Here is a 23,156-nt window from a genome sequence, read left to right as displayed (position 1 = left end):
AATAACAGCTACTATTGCAAATTAATTACTGCTTTGATGGACTGACATCATCAGCAATGCCTTCATCATGCTAATTCAATGCAACTTAATAATGGATTCTTGAGACCTCTTTCCCCAGGATGCTAATTAAATGAGTTGTTCACTTGAAATATTTTTGAAAAAGTAAGGTTCATGGAGGTGATGGAGCAGGAAATAGAGAGGAAAAGTGCTGAAACACGAGCTATGGCCTGTGCTTTAGCTTTTTATTTTCATTTTAAAGGATGAGAGGAATGTGCATCTGAAGGCAGACTTTATTAATGCACAATATCAATCTATACTTAACATTTTTATCTGTTTGTACATTTAGTTGTCATCATACTCATCCTAGTAGCACTGGCATGTATTTACTGATGCTGCTGCCCAAGAGGTTTCACTTGCTTTTAAAACACTTTTTACATGCTGTGTAACTTTTTACTGTTGTGTGTCTCTAAAATAGCTTCAGTTAAAGGTCTCTCCAGACTTTTATTCAGCGAGAACTCCACCAAATAACAGCAAGAGAGTAAAGAGTAATGATCTTTGTTAAGGAGTATTATGAAAACAGAACACTTTTTTCCTACGAAAATGTATTTTTGTTGTTATTTTTGTTTGTTTGGCCACTTTTAGGAACAACAGAGACAGATTTTATATCAGAGGTTCAGGGAGGGACTATTTACAAGGTCTTGTAATGACAGGATGAGGGGTAATAGGTTTAAACTGGCAGAGGGGAGATTCAAACTAGATATTAGGAAAGGGTTCTGTACAATGAAGGTGGTGAGACACTGTAACGGGTTGCCCAGGGAGGTTGTGTATGCTCCCTCCTTGGAGCCTGTTCAAGGCCAGGTTAGATGAAGCCTTGAGCAACCTGTTCTAGTGGGAGATGTCCCTGACTATGGTGGGGGGTTGGAACTAGATGATCTTTGAGGTCCCTTCCAACTTAAACCATTCTATAATTCTGTAAGTATGAGCAATGCTGATAGCTGCTGCTATACAGGTGACTGGAACTTGCTATGACATATCCTGAGACTGTAACTGGAGTTTTGACTGGTTTTGGGACAGGGATTATGAAGAATATATATAGTATATTTCATTAGCTTCATACAACCCAGGTGGATACTGATACAGTACCTCCACAGAAATAAGGCCACCAGTGTTAGCCTGAGAAGTGAAGAACTAAACTCTTTAATTAAAAGCAGGATTAAGATGGCTGTTGTGCCACCTGAGCTTACATCACACAGTCACATGAAGCAAGGGGGAAGATGTTCAAATTGGAACTGAGACAGGACAATGTTCTGCCATGACAACAGTTTTATGTAAAAGGTAACACAACACTTTTTCTGTAGTTTCAGTGATGTCAGTGGTGCTACTTGCTGGTTAAGAAGGTACTCAATATGGCTTCAATACACAACACCTGAATTTAGTCACACTTTCTTTGTTGGGTATTTTTTTCTACTCTCTGCATACATCTGGTGTGTAAGGTTAATTAAAGAGAGAGCTGCTCCTAACAACGATGAAGCAGGCAACCTCTGCTGTAATCTGCTTTGTATTTTGAGATTATTAAGGAAGGAGCTCCAGGGAAGAGTCTGACAGAAGGATACCCTCAGGAAATAGCTTGACTGACTGCAGCAATACAAAAGACTTTCAACAGTACTTGTGAAGACTTCTGTGGTAGTAGGTTAGAGGCAATGGTTCCACTTGCTTTGGAAATAGCACAACTGGCTGTTTTGTAATACTCAAATACATTTACCAGTACCGTTTTATCTGTATAGTGCTAAGCTGTGGTTTGTTTTTATTTTTCTTCTTTCCTCATAGGATGAAAAGAACCAAGTATTAACAACAAACATCTGGCTACAAATGGTAAGTTTTGAAACAAATAATGGTTTTTTCCCCTTCGGACTTTGGGTTTCATCTGGTGAGTGGTCTGAATTTTAGGAAAGCTTCAAGGTTTTGTTCTGTGTCTTGCTACTTGGTGGACAAAATTAAACTGAATTGAAAACTATAAGGCTGAGTGAGATTTAGAGCTTGCTGTTTCAGGTATTTCTGAAAACTTCTAAGAATTTGAGTCACTACATCTAAGTCAGTTTCTAACTCAGTGTAGATTATTTAGCCACCCTAAACTGTTGATTGTCCTAAGATAATGATGCCCTAAAGATCTCAGCTATAGTAACTGTAAGAGCAAATGCTTTATCACTCATTTCAACAATTTCATTATGTTGTGGTAAGTCATTACACTGTGAAGGAGCACTATACAGGCAAGAAAAGCTTTTAATCTGTAGTAGCTGTTTTGACTGGCACTCTAAAATCATCAGATAGTTTACAGGGGCATTGAGTTCCAAAGTGGTTTGTTATCTCCTGAGAGCTGCTGCCACGGTTGTGACTGAATGTTTCTACCATCCTACTTACTTTACTATTTGCCTCCCTAAGAAACTGCATTAAAATGTCAATGCTGTTCCCACATAGTTCAAAATCTTGTTGTTTAAAACAGTTCATTACCACAAATTAACTGTGAACATGAGAGGGTTTTTTTTATATTAATCCTCTAAATTCTGTATCTCAGTTACATGACCAAAATGGGTACTGGAACTGAATGGGTACATTTTTTCATGGTTTCCCAGTTTGTTTTGCCTGGGCAATGTGTTTGTTTTCCAAACAGTAGCTTTATTTGACCCGCTGTTGCAACGTTTAGTTGCTATAGCTGTCACAGAATTTCACATCCTCTTTTGTTACTTAACCATACCACAGCAAAAGCTTGTCCCCCATTAATCCGTGCCTGGCATGCTGGGCAGGACTACATTTCACTTACTTTTTAATAATTGGGACAACTATTCCAGAGCTTTGTGAACGTATTCTGAATTTGTCTCTTAAAGGTTAACTAGCAAGAGAGAGACTCCTAAGCAAAGGAGCCTACACAGGTTTATTCCAACAAGATTGGTTATTTTTTGCATGTTTAAATTAGCTTCTTACCACTCTGTGGCCTCCTAATGCTTCCACAACGTAATTCTACCCTAAGTTTGTACTTTACAAAGATGAGGTGATGTATGGAATTTTCTCCATGCTGTAGCAGTTAGGATAAGTCTTTGCCATTAGTTGAGTTCCCATCTGTGCTACAGAAACCACACTGTTTGGATTAAGAAAAGGTTTGTAGAAGTGTTTCATTATTGAAAATAATCATCTGGCTTCTACTGAAACTTTACACCTTTCAGTTTCTTTAATCAGCTCATTCAGTTGAAATGTATTCTTTTTTCTTTTAAACTTTTTTTTTTTTAATAGAGCACCTGTCTAGCACTGTGGTAGGTCCAAAAGTTAACACAGTATTCAAGATGGGGTCTCACCATGGCAGAGTAGAGGGGGAGGAGAACCTCCCTTGATCTGCTGGATTCACTCTTAATACACCCCAGGATCTCATTGGCCTTCTTGGCCACAAGGGCACATTGCTGTGCCATGGTTAACTTGTTATGTAATCATCACTGAAATACTTAAATGCAAAAACTAACCTGGGAGAAAGTAGAATTGAAATCTAGTATTTATACATGTAGACTCTTCGATCATAACCAGTATCTCCAGGGCAATACTGTGCAGTATCAAAACCTCGAACCTGATCTGAGTTACACCAGGAGCATTGCCTAGTCACACAGATTAATACTAGCCCTAGCCCAAGTACCCTGAGTTGTTTGCTGCTTTAATCTAAAATTAAAACAAAATGAGGCAGGCTCTTGTTCAGCTGGATGGATAAGCACTTTGTACACCTGCCTAAACAGAGCAACCATACAATCTCTTTAGCATCATCTCCGACACAGACTTTAATATTAAAGTTTTCTATAACCTTTTGGATTGTTCTGTGTCACCCTATGCTACATCGTATCAGCCATGCTCACTCAAGGAAATACAGTAGCTCAGGCAATTGTGTCTTAGGAGGTAGCCAGCTTGCCAGAGCTGCCACGGTACTCAGATGCCTGCAGGTTGGGGCAGTGCTTTTGTTTATGACTGTACATGACCATGATTGAATTACTTTATCTGGGATTGAGCAACAATAAATACAGATCAAGCCCTTGAGGTCTGGCTGTGTCAGACTCTGCCTGTACTGGCAGTCAAGGGCAGGTTGAAAGGAGCACAGCTAGCTCCCCAGGGTGGATGATTCTGTTCTGAATTATGCAAAATCAAAAATCAATATTATTTTTTATATCCAGGTGAAGATTGTTAATAACTGTGACAATTGTTTATTAACATTAAATCTCATCAGAAAAAAGTACTTACAATGTTCAAAATGCATGGTTTAGATATTTATACATGCAGGGAACAGGCAACCTAGACCACTTAAGAAATAACTAGCAAATACAGCAAACATTAAAACTGGAAAGAGGTTCTTAGTTTAGAACCTATCCTTACAAAGAGGATTTGAATATTTACTCACAAAATAGTATCAGACAGTACCCAAACACCTGAGGGGAGTTCAGTCAGTGTCTTCAAAGTTGTTGTAGGCAAAGCAGAGCATAATGTGGCACGGCAGAGCAGGCAAAGCAAAAGCAGCATGTGGCAAAAGCCTGTTTATTGATTGCTGGAATGCAATGGCTTCCTTGGCCACAGAGATTCACCAATCAGAATGGCACCTTGCCAAACCTGACCACATTAGGTGAAGTCAGGAGCTTGCGTTCCCTTTATTTGGGAGGAACAAGTCTTGGACCCTCAAAGTGGGTGTCTCCAAGCCTTTTGTCTTCTCCCTGTACTCTGTGACCCCCCACCCAGAAGAGAGAAGGGGACCACGGGATCATGCCTGGGCAAGCTAGGATATGTATCTTCCATAACGGCCTTCAGTGACGTGCCAGCCAGGAAAGAAGCTTGTGGGACAGTGCAGTGCTGCTAAGCATCTGCCTTACAGGTTGCCTAACTTCAGGCCACAGGAGCTGCCAGTACCTTCCATGCAAATACTGACCATTCTGCCATTTCAGTTGTTCTTCCTGTCAGTAGTGGCTGTCAGCTGCTCTACCTGCCTACAATCAAGATGTTACAACCTGAGGATTTCCAACAACAGGAAACAAAGTTGACTACGAAGATAAACATAACTGAAGTCAATGTATAAATTATAAAGGAAAATCTGTTCTATCCCAAATTGGCATCTAAGACAAGCACCCCAAATCTTCTTTCATAGGCTATTATGTGCACTGTAGTGTGAATTGAAAATGTGATCTTTATGCTTCCCATTGAGCTCTAGGTCACCTAATTCACACCTTCAAACATTTCATGGCCTGCAGCTAGACAGTATCTCTTTAATAAGAAAAGACCTATTGTTTCCCGCTCTGCAGTCCTCACATTACTACAGTAAACCAGTGGATGTGCTCCCCTGACTGCCTTTTTTTTTGGTGTTTCTGTGTCTTAGTACTGGACAGATCATTATCTACAGTGGAATGTGTCTGAATACCCAGGAGTGAAGAATGTTCGTTTTCCTGATGGGCTGATCTGGAAGCCAGATATTCTTCTCTATAACAGGTAGAGTCACTTTTTTTGTATGAGGAGAGAGAATATCATAGAATATCAGAGAATTACAGAATGGCTCAGGTTGGAAGGGACCTTGGAAGATCAGCTGGTCCAGCCTTACATGGGAAAGGTAGCCTAGATGAGGTCATCTAGTGCCCTGTTCAGTCGCAGACAAGGCAAGGCAAATGATGTAATAATCTCATAAAAATGCCTAGGTTTTAAACCACTTTCCCCTAACTTTCTGGAGTCTTAGAATATTGCAAAATTACCAGTGTCCTGTTTACACAACAGAAATTGTGTCTGTATTTAATGGTACAGAATCATAGAATTAACCAGGGTGGAAAAGACCTCTAGGATTATCGAGTCCAACCTATTGCCTAACCCTTCTAATTAACTAAACCATGGCACTGAGTGCCTCATCCAGCCTCCTTTTAAACACCTCCAGGGATGGTGACTTCACCACCTCCCCAGGCAGCCCATTCCAATGGGAAATCACTCTTTCTGTGAAGAATTTCTTCCTAATGTCCAGCCTAAACCTGCCCTGGTGCAGTTTGAGACTATGTCCTCTTATTCTGTTACTGGGTGCCTGGGAGGAGAAACCAACCCTTGCCTGGCTACAACCTCCTTTCAGGTAGAGGCAATTTCCTCTTAAATTATGTGCTTGTTTTGACTGTTTACTGGTGACTTCAAATCTGACTTTTGACTGCTTTTCTAGTTTTATTTTGGGTTTCACTGGAGGCAGGATAGTAAATAAGTTAGTTTGCATTTTCCCATGGCCATTTTTTATGTCGCTCTTTCTTCCTGCTAAAAAAATAGCTACAATATTTGCTGCTCTCCTCTTCAAGCTACTGTTCTGAGTTGGCTTTATATCAGGGACAGATAGATGACCATTGTTCAGCTGCAAAACATTTGGCTGACATTGAGAGGTTATTTGGCCACACCATTATATGGTACTTTCCATCGTGGAATTTGTTTAATTTAAAAAGATAAAGCATTGAGAGCTGCCTGCTCCTTTAGAACTTGCCTTTTTCTTGTAGTTGTGGTGGGCCTGTGTGCTGTTCCCTAGGTAATGGATAGACCTCTGCTTTCTTCATGTTGCACTGTCTTTCTTATGGCAGCTGCTATTCTTTTGCCCATGCAGATGACATAAAGCTTTTGTCTTCCTGATAGCTTTTTTCCATTGTTTCTCTGCCATATGTCTACTGAGAACCCTGCTGTGCTTATTAACCTGATCCCCTCTCCTCACCTCAGGAACTGCTGTTCCTTGCAACAAGACCTAAAGAATAGCTGTTCTGAATATGTCAGCTGCAGCTCAGCTCCCTTTATGATCAATGTCACTGTCACTGGTGTTGTTGAGTTGCAGTAATGTGGTGACAGCATCTGTGACATGGATATTTTTACATCCTAAAATAGACTACTTGTTTGAGTGTCATCATATAGGTGTTATTAATTTCAAGTAAAAGCAATTACTTGTCCATGCCTAATGTGAAAAAAGGCAGCCAGGATGAGGAGAAAGAACAACAATTAGTGCTCCAACTTTTGGAGAAGCAGCAACAGATAATCCAGCCATTAGCTGTGAAGCTGGAGTGGCCTACATTAACTTAGCTGCCTTTGAATTGAATTGCTCTTTCCCCCTCAGTGCTAGAATCCTTTCATGCTACATACAGAATATGCAGGACTTTTCTGCCTGTCTTCAGAGTTCAATTAATAAATAGTTGCTAAAATTTTCAACATTGGAAGGTTTTGATCACAATAGGAAAAAGTACAACTCCAGAAAGGCAAGTAATTATTTGCATATTTCACAGCCCAGTCCAGATATTTTTAAAATGTCATTTCTTGAAATACATCAGGAGAAAATAAAATGCAAAGTAACAATGACTAAATAATTATTGCTTTGTTTTAGCTTCTGATACACAAAATTTGCATCAGAATATATCAGATATTAAATTGCTCTTTTTAAAAAAGAGCAACTCAATAAAGGTTTTTCTGCTGGAGAAATACATCATTTATTATTCTTTACTTTCAGCTAGAATTATGAATATTTTGCTTTCTCCCCATTTCAGATTCTTACTGTAATTTCTGATTATGTTTTAGAAGGTGATTAGAAAATTATGAGATACTAAGCTACATACAGGCAAAGAGACATAAGACACTTGTCATGTTTAAATCAACCTAGAGACAGCATAGATTTTTATACCAAGAAATGCACAAATTGCAGCAAGAAGCCAGACCCTGGGGCTTGTGTGACCTCCTCCAAGCTGCCGAGGAGCAGCTGGCACTAGATATGCCCTGTGTGTCAGCAATCCCTGCAAGGTGACTGGAAACCACAAACAATATAACGAAGTACAGCAGCTTATGTCCCATTTTGCTTACTCTTTGCACAAATGAAAGCCCAAGAAAGGAGCTTCTGTCTATAACCAAGGCCAACAGCCATCGGATGCAAACACCACGTGGCAGCTCCTGCAATAATTTTGAGATGCAAAGATACCTGCTAGTATTGTCCCAGTACATTCTGTGCAATTTAATCTAGGCACCAATTTCAATAGCTATGGCAATTGCCTGAGTACCTAGATATAGAATTTTAAACAATGTATAGATCTGTAATATCGTGCTGTAATAACCTGCAGTAGTAAATGGGAACTGTGAAATAGGACACAAAACTATTTAAGTACATATCCATTGCAGTGCTAAGTAATCTAAATGTCTTTCATAAAGTGATTTAAGTCAGCATAAGTTTCTATAAACTTCTTATAGAAAAAAGCCTTTATTTCATCATATAAATATCTGAAAATAGGTTGCTTCCCATGTATAAATTCTTGACATTTTAATGTCTGGTAAATTTCTAGGTTATAGCATCAGATCTAATGTTTGGTGGTAGCTGCCAACTCTCTAGGCAACATTACAATTCTTTACAGGAAGGGCCCAGCAGGCAGTTCTGGTCAGCACCACTACACTGACACCTCTAATAGGCTGAAGCCGCTCTAAACATTCTTATATATGACATGTAGTAGTAACGTTCACCCAAGCAAGGGGGAAGGATGACACTCTAGAATATTCATCTCCTCAGTATTCATTAACTGCTGGTAATATAAACAAGAAGAGGACAGATTCTTATGTATGGATGTTTGAGAGTTGTTGTTTTTCTCAAAGTGGGAATCAACTTTCCAAATGAAAATCAACAGAGCCAAGGCACGGCAATGAATGTAGAGGGGTAGCTGAGTAGCAAGGATGAGGTGGCTCACCTTCACTTGCAGTTGTTAATTGGGAACAAATCCAGTAGTATCAGGCCAGTTACTCTGCAGCCACAGAAAGCTGTTGGGAAAAGAAAAGCTGTCAAGCTTTTGGGGAGAAATAATCCTTTCATGAAAAACAGATTCATTCCAGATATTCTTTAGCCATATATAATCCATTTTGTTTCTTCCCTGATCTAGTGCTGATGAAAGATTTGATGCTACATTTCACACTAATGTTCTAGTCAATTCTTCAGGACATTGCCAATATCTGCCACCAGGTAGGCTCTTTCTATGTCATGAATTTTGTTAACTGAGACTGCTTACGTATATGGTGTGATTTCAAATTTGACATCAGTTGTCTTGATACTTTATCTAACTAGATTAATCTGATTAAGCCTAGATTCATTATGAATTATGTGGTTCACACTTTTGCATGAAAGCCACCATACAAGATACATTTTTAATTGCAATTATGTAAATTCTGCTGTCATAATGCACTATTTCAGAAGTGTAGAAGTATACAGATAAAAAATAAAAGCTCTTAATATAAAAATATATTGTTAAAGACATGACAATGCATCTTAATTAAAATAATTCATTAGTTTAGCTGTTTCTTCTACTAATAATTTTACAAGTTACTTAGTAACATCTTCAATGTATCTTCTCTTTCAAATGAGTCACTGGATGCTTCATCAAACCAATTTTTAGTATGGAAAGAAAGTATTTGAATAAATCAAATATTTATTTCGTATCAGAAACAATCACTGATTCTGGATGCATAGCAGTGGAGTACTGCTCCTAACCCCAAATTCAGTTAGCATAATTCTTAAAATTAACTCTTCCTAGGATCTGAATTTTAGAAACTACTGCAATAGAGCCAAGTGCTTTCCAGACAAATTAGCTTTTCCATCGAACACCCCCAGAGGATTTCAGGAGATTGCCTGTTTTCTTTTGATTTAAGATATTCCATCTGATGGGGCTTTTTCAATTCAATTCTGAATGCTGCTAAATAACAGGGCCTGACTCAACAAGTGAAAAATAAGATGCCAGCTTTCCTGAATAAATCAAGAGCATGTAAATCTAGTAAGAGAGCAAATAATCTTTAAGGATTTATTTTATTCAATAAAAGAAATGGGAGAAAGAGACTGCATATTCTGTTGAATTTCTTTCTGAAATACAGTATCTGGAAAGATGAGTTCTTTTCTAAATATTCTGCCACTATATGCCAAAATGAAAACACAATTTAAAAACACTTTCTATCATTAATACATTAACGATGTGGCTCATTCCCTTTTCTGTGACGGACTTCTGCTAAAAAGAGGAAAAAATGTAGAACCAGTTCTGCTAAAGAAACATGAAATACTTCTGGTACATGAAACTATGCGAAACAAGGTGTTAAAGTAAGAATTCTCATTTTAAATCCAATCTAGGTATATTTAAAAGCTCATGCTACATTGATGTGCGCTGGTTTCCATTTGACGTTCAGAAGTGTAACCTCAAGTTTGGCTCCTGGACGTATGGAGGCTGGTCCTTGGACTTACAGATGCAAGAAGCAGATATATCTGGCTATATTTCAAACGGAGAGTGGGATCTAGTAGGTAAGCTTCTAGATTCTTAATTACACTGTGTACTTGCAGCCACTGAAATGGATGAAATGATGACTGGGACATGAAGACAGAAATTAAATTAATAAATGACCTAGCCAGTGATGTTTGAAATTCTAATAAGAGTTGTGAGAAGAAAATCAACTTAAAAAGTTAATGATAAAATTGCTACTTGAATTCATTAAGCATCTTTTATCTGGTAAAAATGAGTTGAATGGGAATTAAATGTAAAGAAGTAAAGCTACATACATCCTTTAAAAAAATATTCTCTACATGCTATACAGTTCATTCACATTAATTTCTGGTTTTCTTCATCTTCCCTCCTACACAGGAGTTCCTGGGAAGAGAACTGAGAGCTTTTACGAATGTTGCAAAGAACCATACCCAGATGTAACATTCACAGTAACTATGAGACGTAGGACTCTCTATTATGGACTCAATCTTCTTATTCCTTGTGTACTGATATCGTCACTTGCTTTGTTAGTTTTCCTGCTTCCAGCAGACTCAGGAGAAAAGATCTCACTAGGTAAATCCTTAATGCAGTATTGTAAATACAACCAAAATGAAAGAAGTTGTCCTTTTAAAGTTTTTTACACAATCTTAGTAGGCAAGTAGGAATTGCTTATGTGTCCTATTTGTGGCTAAGGAGCTATTTTTACTCTTTAAATGCTGAAATTGTGTGATGTTTAACCCTGGAGTCACCTTAGGGTACAATGAAGTTGTGAAATGGAGAAGTTGAGCCAACCAAAGCAGAAGCATGACAATTCATAACTTCCTTAAGAAACAGGGTTTATTTTTTTGATGTTTATTTGCTGAAAAGAAGCCTGGTTTTACCGAGTAAAGCTTACATTTACATATAAGCATTTGCACACTTTAAAATTGGATTCTCCTTTATATTTCCTTTTAATACTGAGTTGTATTAAATGCCTAAGCCTCAAAATGATTGATTCTAGCTATTGCTATTCTAATTTTTACAGAAAATTTTAATTGAAGTATTGGCTCATGAAACAAATCTGACAAGGTTAAGTACTTGATCCTTAAGATGGGAGTTGAATATGTAATGAAACTTTTACCCGATACAAAACTGCAAATACGCTGGCTTCTACTCAGCAAACATAAGCTGTTACAAAATACAAACAAAACTGCCTTTCTTGAGAACATGGGTTAATTGAGTAGTAGTCTCCCAAATCAAGGATCTTCCCCAATAGTTTATGATGAATTCTTTGTTCCTAATTTTTTTCACCTGACAGTGGCTCCTTATTGTTTAAGACTGGTGCTGAGAAAAGTGTTAAACCTTGTTCCAGAAAGAGGGGAACTCATCACTGAGCAACAGAACTCAAAATCCAAAACTGAATAGTCGAGATTGCTTAGACATAGCCACATGCAGAACTCAGCAGTTGTTATGAAAAGGTATAAAAGTCTGCCTAAGACAGCAAATCTGTTTTTCTGAAGTATTATGCATTACACCACTTGCAGATTCCATGCCAATTAATCAACGTGTCATATGCTCAAACACTCTAAATCAGACTGTTTTTCTAAAGCAAGCAAGCAGCAAGAATTACTTTGATTTACTTATTAGCAAATGGTGATAAAAGCTGAACAGTTACAAGGATCTAAAAATATATGTTGGTGCAAACATTGGTACTAGCTTGGCAGCACTGCTACTGAGAACTTGAAATACTATGAGAAAGGATAGAAGTATCGCTACTGTGCTGGTGCAAGGCTAACACTGGGAATGCATCTTGCAAAGATCACTCCAGATTGATTTTCTGATCTTACTGCCTTGTAATTGCAAGCTACTGAACTGATTTCATACTTCATGGTTATCTTTCAGGTATAACAGTTTTATTGTCTCTCACTGTCTTCATGTTACTAGTGGCTGAAATTATGCCAGCAACATCTGATTCTGTGCCCTTAATTGGTAAGCTAATTGTAACTTTTATTCACTCTTAATCAAATGAAGTGCAGTGACTTAGCATGAAAGGCTGCAGTAAGAGAAGTTAGCACATGTACAATGGCCTAATGTGATTGAATCAGAAAGATGATGCCAATCGATGAGAGCCTCTGGTGTGTGTGATCCCCTAAACAACTTCCATGCTCTGAACTATATGTATTTTGGAGTCAGTTTTGGATAGGGCTACTTCTGCTTTTGAGACATCTTTCACAAGTACCTGAAGAAGCACATGCATCATTACACTGGAAAAAGAACTTACTTCTATCTATGCATGCTTATAAACACTCCTTAGAAGAGCTACAAGGCAACATCAACCAAAATACATTTGTGTAATTATCTGTTTATTTTGCAGCTCAGTATTTTGCCAGCACTATGATTATTGTTGGTCTCTCTGTTGTTGTCACCGTTATTGTTCTACAATACCATCATCATGATCCAGATGGGGGGAAAATGCCTAAATGGGTAAGGTTGGATTTTCATTCATTATCCAGATGATGAGTGTGATAGAGTAGCTAGTGATCCATGTTTACTTCTTACTATTATAAACATATAAATTTTGGCTAATGTTTTGTTTTGAAAAGTAATTCCATTAGAAATGAGATGTCCAGGCAAGTTTTGTGTGATTGGCTTCTTAAAGAGTGTGTGGGAACAAGAGAGAAAAAGTGTACCTCAACTTGCTTCTATATTCAGAATCTCCTTCATGACAGCTAGAAGAAACTCAGGATTTTGCTAAAACCCTAATATATAATTGAAGGTGATGTTCAAACAAATTGCAGATGTCAGAAGTGAAACAGGCAGAAGGAAAGTGTAAGGTACTGATGGAGAATACAAGAAATACACTACGCTCAATGGTGGAACTATGCAGCTGCCTACATATTTACGTGTTGTGCATAGAGAAACATCAGCAGCCTAAAAATAATTTGTAAAAGATGGCTGCTAAAGTGGAAGTGAGACTTGCTCTGAAAATCCTCATCTTTACACCTCTGGTCAAGAACAGTTACAAAATGTGGGGGGAAAAAAGAAAAGTAGAAGTACTTTTTAAGCACATAGGACTTTCTTTATAACGTACTTCTAAGAGTAGCTGCTTTCACAGAGACATTACACTAAATATTAAGAAACATTACCAGCTAGCTCTTCTGAACTTTACCCAGCTCATGGCAGCATCAGGCATCACGAAGATGGAAAGACCTTTCTCTGTTTCTTCTCTCTGGAGCAACGTTTTATTATTATCCTTACTAGCCAAAAAAGAATGTGCATATAGCAGTGCCCCGTGGGCAAGAGATAATGAGATATTCCCTGGCCTTTTCCAAGGTAGTGACTTTAAAACAAATTTCAATGAAGAGAAGAAAAGGTATGTGTGTGTGTATATATATCTAACCTTTAGAGCATTTTTGATGATCTAAAGGGGACAGAAAACAGAGTACATGAGGGGGAGGAGTGAGCTTTAGTGCTGAGAAGTGGAAGTACATGACAAATTATTTGGGTAATGATGGCTTTTGGATCAGGCACTCAGTTCACCTCCTGGTTAAGCCTGATAGTGTAAATAGAGTCTGTTTCTGGTTGGGATATTTGCCTGGATATATCTTTCTTTGAGTGGCAATCCAGTGTCAGAATAAATGGATCAAATCTAATATTAAATTACAATGTAAGAGTTACATATTGTATGACACAATAATATTGTATTAGTGCTCTGGAAAGTAACACTGGAACGAGCTCTTAAAATGTGATTGAAATAAATTGCAGAAGCTTGCATCTGAACAGAACAGTCTCTGGCTTGCCTGTGCTTTCTGTAAGGCCACATTAAGGCAAGGGGGAAAACAATAAAATGACATGCACTGATTAAATTTGCAAAGTATTTTAAAAAACACATGTCATTTTTGCATCTTTTCTCCATGCTATACCCAGATCTGTTTTTTAAAGTCTGCAATCATCTGTTACAAAAGCAGTGCAAGAACAGAGTCTAAACACTGTAAAGCTTGGTGGTACAGTCCAGTCTAGCATCTGTTTTGCCAGCCCACTCCAAATAGTAATGTCATGTAATTTAATGTAAGAGCACAAGTATGAATGAAAGAATTGCAATTTATTTGCTACAGTCTAAAGCAGCACTATTAAGACTATTAAGAAGTAACTCTCCTTGGGTAAGTGGTTATTTTTTGACTCATTTCTAGCAAAATTGGAAAGGGCTGCAATATTGATGTTCAAGTGTAAGAAAAATCAACACTACAGAGACCGCCATCAGAAGTGGGGGACAACACAACTCCCAACAGTGTTAGTCAGCCTGAGGCAATCAGCAGCACTCCTAGAATAAGAAAGCACCCTCAATGACTGGCAAATTGAGGAGCTGGGAATCTCCACTTTCTAGAAGTCCTGTGCAGACTAAGCAAAGACCATGAACTAGATGGTTACCCAGGCTGCAAAAATACAAAGTGTCCAAAAATAGTGGCTTTGAAGATATGCTTATTCTCAACAATTTTATTTCAGACAAGAATCATCCTTCTCAACTGGTGTGCTTGGTTTCTGAGGATGAAAAGACCAGGGGAAGATAAGGTGCGTCCTGCCTGTCAACATAAACAGCGACGATGTAGCCTGTCAAGTATGGACATGAACACTGTGAGTGGACAGCAATGCAGTAATGGGAATATGCTGTACATTGGGTTTAGGGGTTTGGAAGGGGTCCACTGCACACCTACCACTGATTCAGGGGTGATCTGTGGAAGAATGACCTGCTCACCAACAGATGAAGAAAATCTGCTGCACAGTGGTCACCCCTCTGAAGGTGACCCAGATTTGGCTAAGATCTTGGAAGAGGTGAGGTACATTGCAAACAGATTCAGAGATCAGGATGAAGAGGAAGCCGTTTGCAATGAATGGAAATTCGCAGCTTCTGTAGTGGATAGGCTCTGTTTGATGGCCTTTTCAATCTTCACAATCATTTGTACTATTGGTATTTTAATGTCAGCTCCAAACTTTGTAGAGGCTGTCTCTAAAGATTTTGCCTAACTACAATCTGATTCTCTGAAGTATGATATGTAGCAAATAAGAGTGTGTTTTACATTTGGTTACTTGTTTTTAATGAGTATATTGCTTCTCATTGTCTGCTTTCTTTTGCCCCACTCTCTGGTTCTGAGCTCTTTATGGAAAAGCAACAGAATTTCAGAAGGAAAGCCACGGATTTTGCCCTGGGCTACCTGTGTGCAGCTCTGCCGAGCACTTCTCTGTGGGAGATGTAAAGTGGCTCAAAGTCCCTTCAGAATGGCAGGGTGCACCACCATCTCCTACACATTTTTGAACTAACTATTACTAAATAACAGGTAGGCAATGCCAGGAATGTCCCTTCTTCCAGACTCCGTTATTAAGATAGAGGGTGGCTCATCATAACTATTTGAATGAGTGATCATAAACACATCCAAGAGAGGATTAAATTCCTCAGACCTTCCATTGAGGTTGATGGAAGCTCAACCAGCAGGAAAGGGAGAAACAGTGTGCTTTTCAGTTACTGCATCTTACTGAGCTCTGGTATGTAGCCTTCCAGCTCATTCATAACCAGTCAGACTTTAACTCCTTTCATGCATTTACATAGAGCATGTGCGACTTTGTAGATTCTGAATGTGTGTGAGGTAACAGAACCCTAAAAGTTAAGATGATACATCATGTAACTTGTCCTTCTGTGTCTTTCTCGATTTGACCTAGAAGTTTGGCCTGAATTCTTAAACAGGCTTCACAGTAATTTTTGCAGTGTTTACTATTCTTCCTGCTTCCTAGAAGGACACCCTTTCAAGCAATGACCTTTTAAACTATAAAGAAGTGGTGAAAGATTTATGATGTCTCACTTGTTTAAAAAAAAAACACACTTGTCTCTTCTTTTTTAACCAGATTCTAATGTGGAAAAAGTTTATTACTGTCTTGTACAGGCTTAAGCATAAGTGAAGAATCTCAAGCAAAAAGAAGCCATTAAATCCTGAGATCAAGGTTTTAATCTAAAAATTAAACCTTTGATCTGTTGTATGCTTAGCCTTTTATAGACATCTTTCTGTTGAGTCATCATAAGACATCTTTACAAGAAAACTGCACCTTTTATGCCCAGTTTATCATATAAAGGGCACTAATGAATAATAAAACTACGGTGGGTCTGATATAAAGTGTATAAATATATATTTATATATACACACTGCATATATGCCCAAGGAAAGGTTAAGACTTAAATACAGATTCTTGTAACTCTAGACAGACGTTTGCAAAGGCAAAATTTCAGTTCATCACTTCATGCTGTGATTCTGAAACTCTTCATCAAAACATGCTTAGTTTCATGTGGCTTCAATGTCTAAAGTAAAATGGCTGAGCTGAGAATACCAAACCTTGAAACTCTGTGTGTACAAACCAGCTGAGAATGAGTCTCTTGCTGACACACCAGTATTGCTGACCAGTGATATAAATGATAAAACACGTGGGGATTACTTCAGCACTGACTACTGTCTTTATCCTACAGAATCCCAACATTTTGGCCGAGGCCTTCAGAGACAAAAATAGACATCTGTTGTACTGTCTTTTTACTGTGAAATAAACTCAAGTTCCTGGTTTATATCTTAAGCTGGCTAAAACTAAAGTGAATGAAAGTTTTATTCTCCCTAGGTAACAGTATCCTTTCCAGAGTCTGCTACCCTGAAAGCAAGAGAATGAAATGGCATGTAAGCCAAGCTGAGTCACTTTAGCTACAGTCTATCACCTGAACAAACACCTTGCTCAAGCACCTTCAAGCCAGAGAAAAGGGCAGGAGGAGTGAAAGAAGGGCAGGATATTTCTTACAGTTCATGCAGTCTGTCTTCCCAAGGATTCATTCAGAATTTCACACTGGGAAGATGTGAGCAAAGCATTCAGATTCTTCTTAAAAACTCATCTTGAAAGCATGTCTCAGAGTTATTTGTGAACAAAGTTACGTTTTCAGGAACAATTCCTAAGAATTACCTATGCAATAGTTCCTGCAAATAGGTTCTAGCTTGCAGATTGCATATGAATAGAAAACTCTGAGTTCACAACCTGAAATGTAAGTTTTTTCATTTCTGAGTACCTAATATCATGTAGCATGTGCTTCTTCTCAGTAATGTTTCTAGACTAGGCTTCCTGATGAGAATGTTGATCCTTCTGCAAGTATCCCTAAGTAGCTACACAGGGTGCTCCATTTAGTCTTTGTAAAGTTTTGGGGTCCTCTTGGGAGAAGAATTTAAAAAAAAAATTAAAAAAAAAAAAAGACTTTTGGGGACAACCTTGTACAATGTGACACAACTCTTGCAATCATAATATGTGGCACACGTAATATAGGAAGCATGGGAGCACCAGCATCCATATTCAGCATCTGTGGAAGTTATCTTGCTAAACAGAGGAGTTCTCTAAAGAAGGATGTAGAAAGCAATTTATAATTTGACAATAAGTTCATCAATGACAGACACACCTATGCTTCAAAAGTGGAGATTGATATTTGGCATATTGTGAAGTCCTGCCAAACTTGTAATTCTGTCACAGTTTGCAATACTGTCAGTGAATACTGGGTGTTAAAGTAGCTGTTAGACACCAGCAACATGCCTACACTACTGCCTTTATCATTGATTAAATTCATTAATATCCACTGAGGGGACAAGTGAATCCTGATTTTCCTATTGTTAACACAACCTGTAAACATTTGGTAATGAGGCTATTATAAATTTTCAATACAACAGTGGCAACTTCTCAGTTATGCTATTTTGCATCCATAAGTTTTCTATAACTGAGCTGAGCAAAACTGGTATGTTTCTTGTCGAATTTTGTGTGTGTGTGTGTTAAATATATTTGTATATGTGCTAAACAGTATTTTGATCTAAATGCTGTGAAAAAAAGTATTTATTTACGATTCTGGGCATAAAGATGGAAATCAAATCCTGTATACAGTATGTGTATATAATATTAAAGATTGCATATTGATGGTAAGGATCTGTTATAATCTTAAGAGTCCAGAGAGAGGATAAGCAAGTGGTTCACCACATCTAAGCTATGACATTATCTGTCAAGTTCAAAAGCTTACTCTAGAGCTCAGCTGTCATGTACAAATACTATGTGTGAACAATGTATATTACTTTTTCTGGTTTTATATTGAATTGTATTGAATATTGAAAAGACTTTTTAATATTAAAAAAAACTATTTAAGTGTTAATGCCAAAAAAAGTTCCAAACATAAAATTTTAAAAAGTTAGTTTTAAATACAGATAAATTATTTAAAAGGTATTTAAAATACTAAATTATTTTATATAGAAATTGAAAATACTATGTAAGACTTTTTTTAAAGGTTTCTTTAAATTCTCTTCACTCTCTCTAGCTGCAGGATGTAATCTCAGTTCACCTGTGACAATTCAACTTTTCACCTTCTCTTCTACAAGAGAAGAAGGTACACCAAAGTCTCAGATTTTCTTTCTGTTCATTATAATACTTTTTACATTAAGAAACTGCATAAGGGGCATTACAAAGAGACGTTACATCTGTCAGGTAATGATTGTCATATAAGTAATCCAATACCTTTTCAGTCCAGTACAAATAAAAGATTAAGCTCAAGACACTCTTGATTCTTTCTCATTTTGCTAAGATGAAAACAAACTCAAGCAGTAGAAAACATGAATGACCATAGAAGAAAAATGCCTTTGGATATATTGGTCTGGGATGACAGGAGTCTTTGATAATTACAAATACATTCATATCCTCCTAGCAAACCCGTCCCACACCAAACGTATTTCTTCAGTCTTACATAATTCATCAATGTTAACCGAGTAGGACTGAAATATAAATGTTTTGAACTGGTCTCATTGCCAGTATTCATTTACTTCTGGAAGTTTAACACATAAGAGAGAAACACCAACTCCATGCTAAGCTGAATTAATTGTTGGGTTGGCCAACAGAAAATTTTGTTTGTTGGCTACTGATGAAAAAATATCTAATCGGCAAAATATCCCCTAGATGGGGAAAAACCCCATCAGTGTAGTTTTCTAGAGACAGATGAGCTATACTGCCTGTATGCTGAGACAGCATCCTAACTGTGCAACATCCTGATGGGCCTGTGCCAGTAGTAAAAATCAAAAGGTTGCTGAACTTAAGACTTAATTTTGTTGTTGCTTCCACAATCTTGTAAGAAACAGCTGATGAAGACTAATGTGGTCAAGGTTAACACACCAAATCATACAAACATATAGTGGTTACTGCATCCAGACTGTCTTTGGAAACCTGCTGTCGCAAGTGGCAATGTCAGATATTCAGGTGAGGCTCATGCTCTGCCAAGCCAGCATGCCTGCCCTCTCTTCTGGAGTGCTAAGAAGTAGCACATACTATCTCAGATTTACTGTTATACTTCAACATGGACAGACAGGTTTAGCTCAGCACACTCCTGGCACTGTGTATAAAACTGCCATCACACCTTCTCCATCCCTGAATTGTCTGCAAATGGGGATTAAAACCAGACTGTTGTATGCTACCACTCCTAGGCATGAAGTTAATGATCAGTGTGCCACCAGAAAGCTGCTGTGCTTTAGGAGTTTATACACGAACAGATGCAACATCATGGCCCTGTGAGTGGCTATGTCCTTCAGAGCACTGGGTCCTGTGGCTACTGAGACTAACAGTAAGCCATCCAGTTTTAATCCTAACTATCAGAATACCTTTTCTCTTCAACAATACTGATTGCTTAGGCTAACCTAATGATATTAAGATATCAGTAAATCTTAAAAGCTTGTGAACAGAATCTGCATGTTACTGCAAATTTATCCTGGCAATCAAATGGCATCCTAACAGGACTAAAACCACAAATGAAAGCCTTTCATTGTTCTATTTTTTCACATTGCTTCTGCTGCTTAAAAAAAACCCCTTCGTGTTCATGTAACAACATTTACTTGTGCTGCTAAGCAATTTGCAGATTATGGCACAGAGAGAGAATAAAGAACAATCTTTCATACTCCAATGACCACATTCAAAATGGCAATTTATTAACAGAACATGAAAGCATTCAGTTCTGAAACCTAGCATTGGTGTCTCATCTATACCTTCACTGTAAAGACAGCACTACTAAATCACTGAGTTTTCAGAGCTGCAGTGACTTGTCCCTGTAATAAAGCTATACAGGAATAACAGTTTAAACTCAAAAATAATATGAACTATATACATATTTTTACCTTAACAACAATCCAATCCAAAACCCAACAAAAGTGTAACAGTCATGACATGACACAATGCTGCTTTGGAATATGCACACATGAGAATAATATCGACACAGGTTTTCCTCTCATCTGAACACTCCATCATATAACCCAGTGCCTCAGTGCTTGTAAAAGGCAGAGAAATCTTTCTAGAGGTCAGAAGTCACGGAGACAGTTGAAATAAAACATACTCAAAGATGTAAACAAACACTTGCAAACTGTTCTGAAAAAAGTTAGTTGAGAAAAAGTGTATGTTAGCTCAAAACCACTATGGTTTCTGTTGCTAAAAATACACAGGAATTCATAGATTCCCAGTAGTTTTTCAGTTGCAGTAATATGCCAGGGCTTTTAGTGTGCCAGCTGATAAATGGGAAGGGGTAACAACCTTCTTGCTGAAATTTTGAAGCAATCTGTGTGGGATGAATGGGTTATAAGTGAAAACCCCTATGGCCAGCACAGCTTTTAGCTGCAGTGCTATTGCCTGCCTTTTAAAAAAGCTCAGTGTTCATTTGCAATCATTTAATGGATTGTTCTGTGCACCCAACAGAAGCCAACCCATAATAAATGGCACTGCAGAGTTCTGAAACATCCAACTTCAATTCTGAAAGATGGGATTTATGCCCGCTAAATAGAGTAATAAAAGGCCATTTATTTCCTCATGCACTGGAAAATGTCCTGTCTACTTGCAGCAAGATAAAACCTGCATAGTTCAGTTTCTGAGATTTGTATCTTCAGACATTGGCTTTGTTATATTTCAACAGTTAAACCTACATCAGTGATAGAAGTCCAGCATCATATACAAAATAAACCATTATTTTGCAACTTCTGCAAGTTCCAGTTCTTAGGCTCTTGCCACAAAGGCTCCAAGAATAGTGGTACCCTGTCTTTACACAGCAGGCAGAGTAGCAGCAGCAGCAGAAAGATGTTTCCTCAGAGCTAAACAATGTCAGAATATTTCTGAATAAAACCAGAGTGCTTTGTGAGTTGCAGTATTTGTCTCCTTTGATACATACACCTAACACATGTAATTTAGGCTCAAAAATAACAATTTATTTTTTAGTTTTTAAGATATCAGAGATAGCAGTTTTCATGCCTCAGTTTCCTCATTAGTATGCAATGTGTTTGATCAGTGAGCTTTTATTACTGACAATTTTCATAAGGGGCCCTCACCTGCAGAAAGTATGGTGAATGTTTTCTCATGAACAAAGTATGGGAACTTCAACAGTCTTTCCATAATGCCACAAAATGCTTAACTGATTTGGAAAAATCATGTGTTAGGGAGCATCATGAGGCTACTGGTGTTCCATAGTACTTTTTTTCCATGCAGTAGCAGCAGTGATTTTTCCCATTCACTTCACAAAAAACACATTAAGAAAGAAACTGTGATGGTTTGGGTGTTACCCACCCCCCCACACTTTAGAAGTACCCAACTAGACTCAGCCTATGTTGTACTTTTTCTCACCATAACATTCTAGCTTGCTTCAAACTAGCACAGAAACTCTTCCTTCATGCTACCTGACACACATCTATACCCTAAGCATATTTTCTTTGCTTAACTTTGGTAGCATTTGGAGAATGCAACAGGTTATAGCCCAAAATGTAACCACTACTACAGGATTTTTTAAAAATATTCACTTTTTAAAATATTCAGTCTAAATGATGAAATCACAGAGCAGCTAGAACCCAGCATATGTGATAGCACACCAAAGGTAGAAAGCAGATGTACTTAAAGGCACCGGTGAAGACATGTTTTTCATAAAACAGAGTAGTTAAAAGGAAACTGTAAGGCAATGAATTTTCAGTTCCCACACTGCAGAGGACTCAGCCTGCTATTCTGTGACAGAGCAGAGCACGAGCTGTTGCTGAGTCAGAAAGCTGCTGAAGATGTGCAACTATGGTATTGCTGCTCTGTATGCAGGCAGAGTGAGTCATGCTGCCAGTTGACACAAGAAAGCAAGCTGCATGGAAGAGACAAAGACTAGGCAGAACTTCAGCAAAGTAAAAACTCTGCGGGGAAGAAGTTTAACTCCTTCTCCAGGATTTATTCCACCTTGCCTACCCAGCTAACAAGACTGTCAGCACAAACAATGAATCACAATGTATTTGGAAAACTTTGGGTACAAAATGTTTAGTTTTGGAGTTTTGGGTGATTTTTTTTTTGCTTGGTGTTTATTTTTTGTTTTTGTTTCAGCTTTTTTGTTTGATTGCTTTAGTTTGAGTGTGGGGGTTTAATTATTTTATTTTTTATTTAAGGGACATATGGACATAAAGTCATGTCAGAAAAAGGTTTTTTTAATAGAATCACAGAATGACTTAGGTTGGAAGGGACCTTAGAGATCAGCTATTCCAACCTCCCTGCCATGGGCAGAGATGCCTGTCCACGAGGCTTGGCTGTTCAAGGCCTTTTCCAACGTAGCCTTGAAGACCCCCAGAAATAAGATGTGAGCAGATTTTGTTTTCTGCAATTCAGTGTCTAACTGGCTGTAGAATCTAAGGCAGCAATCAGAGATGAGATAAATGTAACCCTTTAATATCTGTTACTATTTACTACCTAAATAGTGAACAAAGTATTTTGTCTGAATAGTAAAAACTTTATGCTTTTCAAACAGCAATGCTTTAAGTAATACATTTAAAGTTGTTTAAATGCCTGAAGAATATCAGCCCAACTTTCAAA

At 37.9% G+C, this 23,156-nt stretch overlaps 1 protein-coding gene across 4 annotated transcripts in view; it reads left to right on the top strand.

Annotated features, from left to right (window-relative positions):
• Positions 1-18,854, top strand: part of LOC135182908 (neuronal acetylcholine receptor subunit alpha-7) — a 38,084-nt gene extending 19,230 nt beyond the window's left edge. For 3 of the 4 annotated variants that reach the window (XM_064157498.1, XM_064157499.1, XM_064157501.1), the window contains 8 exons: positions 1,828-1,872; positions 5,390-5,499; positions 8,919-8,998; positions 10,151-10,318; positions 10,656-10,850; positions 12,159-12,245; positions 12,631-12,740; positions 14,760-18,854. In XM_064157498.1, coding sequence (XP_064013568.1) covers positions 1,828-1,872; positions 5,390-5,499; positions 8,919-8,998; positions 10,151-10,318; positions 10,656-10,850; positions 12,159-12,245; positions 12,631-12,740; positions 14,760-15,278 — 1,314 coding nt within the window. In that variant the 3' untranslated portion in view covers positions 15,279-18,854. Of the gene's footprint in view, positions 1-1,122; positions 1,691-1,827; positions 1,873-5,389; positions 5,500-8,918; positions 8,999-10,150; positions 10,319-10,655; positions 10,851-12,158; positions 12,246-12,630; positions 12,741-14,759 lie in introns of those variants that run through there. The other variant, XM_064157500.1, reaches the window with a different exon arrangement.
• The last annotated feature ends 4,302 nt before the right edge of the window (positions 18,855-23,156 follow it).

This window comes from Pogoniulus pusillus, chromosome 17 (assembly GCF_015220805.1).
Source record: "Pogoniulus pusillus isolate bPogPus1 chromosome 17, bPogPus1.pri, whole genome shotgun sequence".
Taxonomy (NCBI): domain Eukaryota; kingdom Metazoa; phylum Chordata; class Aves; order Piciformes; family Lybiidae; genus Pogoniulus; species Pogoniulus pusillus.
The sequence above is the reverse complement of the archived record's forward strand: the minus strand, read 5'-3'. Positions and strand labels throughout refer to the sequence as shown.